This window comes from Atta cephalotes (assembly GCF_000143395.1).
Source record: "Atta cephalotes unplaced genomic scaffold scaffold00022, whole genome shotgun sequence".
NCBI lineage: Eukaryota > Metazoa > Arthropoda > Insecta > Hymenoptera > Formicidae > Atta > Atta cephalotes.
The window spans coordinates 1,433,799-1,441,265 of record NW_012130086.1 but is presented as its reverse complement, the minus strand read 5'-3'; the positions used below and the strand labels follow the sequence as shown (position 1 = coordinate 1,441,265).

The 7,467-nt window shown below is 25.3% G+C and overlaps 1 protein-coding gene across 1 annotated transcript in view; it reads left to right on the top strand.

Moving 5' to 3' along the window:
* The window catches only part of LOC105619679 (myosin-11-like), a 13,920-nt gene that overhangs the window by 3,744 nt on the left and 2,709 nt on the right, over positions 1-7,467 (top strand). The window contains exons 8-32 of the mRNA XM_012201197.1: positions 130-270; positions 1,231-1,278; positions 1,779-1,892; positions 2,015-2,161; positions 2,274-2,324; positions 2,393-2,530; positions 2,609-2,704; positions 2,852-2,983; positions 3,064-3,174; positions 3,263-3,358; positions 3,431-3,571; positions 3,957-4,001; positions 4,070-4,153; positions 4,286-4,378; positions 4,459-4,617; positions 4,681-4,773; positions 4,850-4,909; positions 5,141-5,230; positions 5,308-5,454; positions 5,635-5,730; positions 5,991-6,053; positions 6,132-6,227; positions 6,745-6,828; positions 6,924-7,067; positions 7,274-7,321. Coding sequence (XP_012056587.1) covers positions 130-270; positions 1,231-1,278; positions 1,779-1,892; positions 2,015-2,161; positions 2,274-2,324; positions 2,393-2,530; positions 2,609-2,704; positions 2,852-2,983; positions 3,064-3,174; positions 3,263-3,358; positions 3,431-3,571; positions 3,957-4,001; positions 4,070-4,153; positions 4,286-4,378; positions 4,459-4,617; positions 4,681-4,773; positions 4,850-4,909; positions 5,141-5,230; positions 5,308-5,454; positions 5,635-5,730; positions 5,991-6,053; positions 6,132-6,227; positions 6,745-6,828; positions 6,924-7,067; positions 7,274-7,321 — 2,517 coding nt within the window. The remainder of the gene's footprint in view (positions 1-129; positions 271-1,230; positions 1,279-1,778; positions 1,893-2,014; positions 2,162-2,273; positions 2,325-2,392; positions 2,531-2,608; positions 2,705-2,851; positions 2,984-3,063; positions 3,175-3,262; positions 3,359-3,430; positions 3,572-3,956; positions 4,002-4,069; positions 4,154-4,285; positions 4,379-4,458; positions 4,618-4,680; positions 4,774-4,849; positions 4,910-5,140; positions 5,231-5,307; positions 5,455-5,634; positions 5,731-5,990; positions 6,054-6,131; positions 6,228-6,744; positions 6,829-6,923; positions 7,068-7,273; positions 7,322-7,467) is intronic.

Sequence of the window (7,467 nt, the reverse complement as noted above, 5' to 3'; positions counted from 1 at the left end):
TTGTGTGTGTGTGTGTGTGTGTGTGTGTGTGTGTGTGTGTGTGTGTGTGTGTGTGTGTGTGTGTGTGTGTGTGTGTGTGTGTGTATGTTATGCTGTTATTTTTATAAATATATTTTTGATTGGTTTTAGGAAGCTGCAGAAACAAAAGATACACTGACGGCGGAAATCGTGGCATTAGAAAAACAAAATTATCATGCCAATATGGGTAATCTTTTAAAGGACGACTTGATTAAAGAAATGCGTAAAGGATTGAAGCAAACAACTTTAGAGGTATGACGGATATTTGTAAAATTTTCAGCGTAAATTTATAATTTTCTACATTTATAGAAGATTTTACCCATTTCCCGACCTTGCAAGTATAATTCTAATCGTATTGCTGCTATTACTAAGATGAAATCATCCCATGAGTCTCCTGAGCAATTTCCAATATCAAACCTCCTACATATATCCGCACAGCGAAAGAATGATTTTGCATTTTTGCACGCTGATTCTGAGGGCTTATTAAACTGTGACAAACGAAATTTATCAACGATTAATACAAAGTTACCAAATAGATTGCTTAATCTACACAGCCAATCTCGACCTCGCGTAGATACTCAAACTAATCGATATAAATATATAAAGAATATTGATAAAAAAATATTACAGACTGCTAGAAAATTATCACCTCCATGTAAAGATAACAATTTACCAGATTGAATTACAACAAACACTTATGTTTATTCTGTCACATGTTCAAGATAATATTAATGATTCATTCTTGAAATAAAATGAAATGAATTTAAATTATTGCATCAAGATATCTTACAAATTTAAATATTTTTTAACAAAAGTTGACATTCTCTGATAAGAATTTTTAGAAACAAATGTACGAAATAAGGTAAACACAAATTTTTATACTTCGATCATTTCTTTTTTACAATCCGTATGAAATGACATCGATACTAAAATAACTTTAAAAAGATACACTTTCAAATCAATAAATTAAGATATTTTTAAATTATGCATATTCACTAATTAGTATGCAATTTATTATCACAGTATGTTTAAAAATAAATCAATTCTATGTAATATCTTTTCTATGTAATGAAAAACAAGAATATATATCAACATGATTGCCTCGTTTATAAGTTAATATAACAGTAAATTCTAAAATAATATATATAATAATGTTGTTTGTACATATGTCACAATTTTAATATATATTTATTCTTTCTAACATGATTTCAGGATACGTCTTCTCGAAAAATCTATATTGATATGAATAATTCTCAGGAGGTCAGTCGAATTAAATATAAACATATATAATATAATTGTTGTATTTAAATAATAATATTTTATTTCTTTAGAAATGTTTTTTCGCTTTCAGTAGTTTGCATTCTAAAAAGATTTATTTGTATAATATTATATATTATATTTTAACTTTTTGTTTTGTGGATGAGCAATCCTATTTATCTCTTTTTATTTTTTAAACTGTTCATTTAATTTTTGTGAAACTTGATCTATGAGATAATTTGATAATGCTTTATTCGAATCTGAGATTAAAAATAAAAAATAGTTCAATAGAATCCAATAAGGCGAAAATTAAAAAAAAAATAATCTGATTATCGTAAAACTCGATTTTAAGAAATTTTTGCAAGTACATTTAGTTTCCAGTTTTGTTTTATCATTTTTGATCATTTAAAAAAAAAATCATTTATATGTGCATATTTCTGAAAATTTATATATAATATTATTTATATATAATATTATGTTATCTAATTTATTTTTAGGATGAATTTATATTATTCCTAAATAATACAAAAACACATGTGCAGAAAGAATGTGAAATTTTATCGAATTTAAAGCTCGAACTTGGGAAATTTGTAAATAAATTGACCACCAAAGATGAGGTAAAAACATTATTTCTTTATAACAGAGTAAAAGTAAACTTTGTTATAGAATATCATTCATTATTGTTTTGAATTTATTTTAGCAAATAATTGAAGTTTTTCCAAAAATATATATTTTCTAGGTGGATGATTGTACTATAGCTAACAATTACACAAATAAAAATAAACTTTGTGCAAGTGACATGTCAGACAAACTGATCAATTGCATTGAAATTATTAATAAAATATACTTAGAAAGACAAAAGGAAGTTACTGCTTTTGATTGTATGGTATGTGTAACAAATATAGTATAACAAATATCAGTTTTATTTATTAACTATTTTGTGAAGATAATCACATTATTAGATATATTTTAATCATACACATACTTTCTTTTCTTAGATAAAGAAAGAAGAAAATCGTTGTGCCTGTGGTGATTCTAAGAATATTAAAGTAAGATATTCATATTTTAATATTTTTTGTGTCATACTATTGAACACAATATGTCTTTCTTTTTCCAGTCAAATGTGAATAATGCACGGCAATTTAAATTAATGGAAGAATTTAGAGTCTGTACTGTGGAAGCTCAAGCAGCAACAGAAGACATTCGCGACGAGATAAGCACCGTTGTCTCAACATTTAATTCACGACACCAAAATGTATGTGTAAATCAATAAATAGACCGTGATAAGTTTGTGATAAAATTAATGATTAATGCTAAATTAATAAATTTTCAGTATGAAGAATTGAGTAAGATGGTTACTAATGTGCAAAGTTACTTGATAAGAACACGAGAAGGATTAATAGAAGCAATCAGTAGACTAGAATTACAAGTAATATTTATAATAGTATATCAAAATATATTGCCTCTCTTATGATGAATATCATTGAAATATACAATTCTATTAAGTTTCAGTATAAATTAATTACAATTTTATTATTGCAATCTACTATTGAAAAATATCTTTCTTTTTTATCAGGAGGAAGAAAGACTAAGACACAGCGAAAGAATTGTAAGTGGCAATCTTAAACTGAAGGATATAAAAAATGAAATTAATCATGTTCAATCAGAATTGTCTCATTGCATTAATGGTATGCAGGAGAATATACAGGTTCGAAGTATTTATTAAATAACTATTTTAAATACTTTATTGATTATTTTATCGTACATGAAGTATAAAATAAATTTTAGGGATATAATGAATCCGAATATACAGAAGCATACATAAACAATGATTTACTAACTATGGTAATGGAAGAAGTTGAACAAATATTGACAAATTTGCAATTATTCCAAACTCAGGTTTGTTCAGAAATCAGAATAAAAGTAGCTTCTGTTCGAACTTAACGATATATCAACCTAAAAATATTATACAGATATTGTCTTTTAGGGAGGTTGTGTGACATCAATATTAAAAGGATTAAGAAGTCAGCTGTGTACTATAGATAGCTCTTTAAAGGATTTACAGAAAAAAACCGGTGAAGTGGTAAGTATCTTAGGAAAATATATATGTGTAAATAATAAATAATATCTCATATATTTTCAATTATCTATGCAGCTATTGAACAATGAAATTGCAAAAACGACATTCTGTGAAAGGGAATGCAGGTTGGCTAAATTCGAAGAAGAAGTCGATTGTGCACATACAAAAATGCAAGATGTATTGGAAATATTTCTTTCCACAAAACAGGAAGAAAAGGTTGCTATTTGTAATTTTTATATATATTGATTAAAAAGATTTTCTTAATTTTATTAGTATTTTTGGAAGAAAAAATTTTCTTACATATAAATCCAAATTTTTAATTGTCAACTTATTAATTTAAATTAATTTTTTTATGTTTTAAATAGTTTGTCAAAATGCTTTAAATTTTGTTTATATTTAAAATTAAATTATTGATGTAGAAATAACAAAAAATAATTTAAATTGGACTCTCAAACTTTAAAATAATTATTTTTATGTAGAAATATTTTTATATGTAATAAAAAAACGAACAAGTTTTTTACTCAATCAAGTATAAGTGTAGATAATATACAAATTATTAAAATAATTAAATAATTAATTTAATATAAATATTATTGTACAGGAACAATTTTCTCATTATACTTATGATAATCAGGTATTAAAGCAAGTATAATTATTACATAAATGCTTTTTTATTTTTTAATTCATAATGTATCTATATACTATGCTTTATAGGAAGTAAATGACATAATAAAAACGAAAGAAGATTTACATAAATTAAGAAAGGAATACGACGATCTAAAACTTAACATGATCCAGGTAATTAAATTTATGTTTTGAAATAGACTATATTTAATAAATAAACTTTTCTATTCGTTATGTGTAACAACTCATGCAAATTATTTATTAATCAACTTAAATTAATGCAATATTATATGTATATGTTTGTAGCAAACATGTCAAATGAAATATGATGAAAGATTAAATAAATGGAAAAATCGTATGACTGATTTAGAAGATCAAATTCGAATGTTGCAACATGAGGTAAATATCATTCACATTATTAAACACTCATTATTAAAATCTTATTTTCAATTATGAGTTATATAATTTCTTTGTAACAGGCAAAATGCAAACAAGAAGCAATTAATTTTTTAAAAAATAATATTCAATCTATAGAGAAGGAACTGATAACTGCACGAACAAAAGCAGAAAATTATAGACAATGTCATAGCAAAGATAATATGGAATTGAAAAAGAAGATAATAGAACTAGAAAATACTGTAAGTATTATTTTCGCAAATCTAAAATTATCATTGAGATAGATGCTGACATTATAATTTTAGATCAAAACGCAAAAAGAAGTAGAAAATGATCTTAAAAAAAATTTGAATAATGTAGCGAATATTAAGAAATCTACAGAAATCTCAAATGCTTTTGTAAGTAATTTTCTAATTATATACATATTTGCAAATTTTCTTTTTCTTTATTAAAATTTCCATTTTTATTACAAAGCATACGGACTGCGGCATAGAAACAACACTTTTACGTTGTGATTATCCGTCCAAACATGAGGTATATTGAAACTGTATATGTATATAAATATTAATGCTTTTTGCTATATATTTATATGGAAATTTTATGATAATAGTAAGAAATATACATTTGCTTCTGAAGTCTTCTTTATAAGATAACAATAATATTTGTATATTTACATATGAATACTAAGCATCAAAACCGCTTCGATTAAAAATAGCATTTCTCTTCTTATTTATATTTAATAATATTTGTATTTTTTTATTTCAGAATATATCTCACTTGTTCAAAACTGTGCAAGATGCTGTGCAATTTGCAAAAATGGCAGTACAAGACTTTGAAAGTGAACTTAAAAAATTGGTTTGTTTTTTTTTTTCATTATTATCATATTAATATTCGGCAATGCTATAGAGATTATTATGAACATTTATTTACAGATACATGATGAATCCTCTTTCTCCTCCGTTTCAGCAAAATCTGCTATGATTTTAACCGATTTGTTAGGAAAATGTAGAGAAAAACTGGATATTTGCTTTCATGAATTAAGCAAACTTAAAAGTGCTGTATATTCTAAAGAAAAACTTGTAAGTTATGTTTATTATTTTTTATGTATATATGTGACAAATTATATAAGTCTATAAATAGTAAAATATATATGAATATATTATATTTTATTTATGAATAAAATTAGATATTTTCTTTTGAATACTTGAAATCATTTCATATGAATCAGAATGTAAATTAAAGAATTAAAATCATTTCAGTTAGAAAATATGGAGGAAGTCGTACGGATTCAACGAAATTCATTGACAATGAGCCAAGCAGAAGTAAAAGATCTGCATCAAAAGTTGCAAGAAAAGGTAAATTGATTATATATATTTTTTTAAGCTATAAGCAGAAGAGATGTTATGATACTATTATGAAAATAGTTTTTGATTTAAAAATTATAATATCATTTTTAATTGAAAATTTTAATTGTTATTATTTATGCTTTTTCAATGTATCTTGTGGATTAAACGATATGTTAATTAAATGCAAACACAGAAATTCTGCCCGTTTATCAAGAATAAAGTTTTAAGGTATGTATGATATTAGAATATTAAAAGAAATCTGTTTACAGATAGATAAACAAAGCCTTACAATCGCGCAATATGAGAGAGAGAAGAATGAATTGTTGAAGCAGGTTTGTCTCTTTTTTTCTGCTTAGTCATCGTGCTTAATTGTGAAGATTTATTTTTTAACATTGTGCGGTGTATTGCAGAATGAACTTCAAATACAAACTATCGGGCATTTACAAAATGCTGTTGTTGAAGCTAAACGAAATTTAGATCAAATGGCTCATAAAACAATGAGTGATGTGAGTGAGCTGAGGCCAGCCATATCGTCTACAGCCTTTAGTCATAGAAATGTGCATGATGTTTGAATATGAATTATAAATAGTTAAATTGCTACATAGTTTTTTCGCGCTAATATGTATTTATTACAATTGTAAATATTATCGATATATAAATGCTTATTAAAAATATAATTCACGAATATACGGATTATCATATTTCTTTTCGCCTTTAATTTACATTTACGTTATGATATTACGAATGCAAGAATATGAGTGCCATGCATGAAGTTTGCTCATTTAATTAAAATATTTAAAGCTTTTGTGATATCATATTTGAATATCCTGTTTACGAAGTGACAAGAGATTGTGGCATGTACAAGCGTAACATGCTGCCTGGATTAACAAGTTGGATGATCAAGTTGTAGCTGTTGCATTTTGCAGTTAACAAAATAATATGAACTACATTCGTGAGTGTTCTCTATTTCTAAACTTGAAAAACACGGATTGTATGAGAAATATATTATAAATATCTTTATAGCTTGGTAAGAAAGATGAAACTATACGTCAACTAATGATGCGCATCGATGAAACGCAAGATCAATATAACGAATGTTTCACAGAGGTAAACCAAAATTATTTGTATTAATTAGAAATTATTTCTTGATTAATATATTTTTTCTAAGTATTGTTAATTTATATTTTTTTATCTCTGCAAAGGCAACTAATCAAGACATGCTGCTGGACTTGCAACGAGATGCTATTGAAAGTCTGCATAAAAGGATTCGTTGTGTGGAGTATAATAAACGTTTAATCGCTATTACGTTGCATGCAATATATTATTCAATTTTAAGCGAAATACAGGTATATGCAGCTAAATACGCTTTATTTTTTAATAATCTATATTTTTATGATAGTCGGAATAATAAGAGATCTCGTGTATTTTCAATAAAGAAATGTGCATATCGAATCAGTGTTATGTTTTCTAAAATAGTTGTTAAAGAATGATTTTAAAAATTACGGTATGACACGGATCTTTTATGAAAGTAACGTTATCTGAATCTTTTCAGAAGCAAATACGCGATCATGTAAAGAATTTCCGAGAACTGAAAGGGAAGGTAAATTATTAAAAATATTTATATTCTACAATGATATTTTTGCTTTTTGTATATATATATATATATATATATATATATATATATATATATATATATATTTATAGTAGTAGTATATTTAGTACGAGAGAGAGTAAGTACGTACTAAC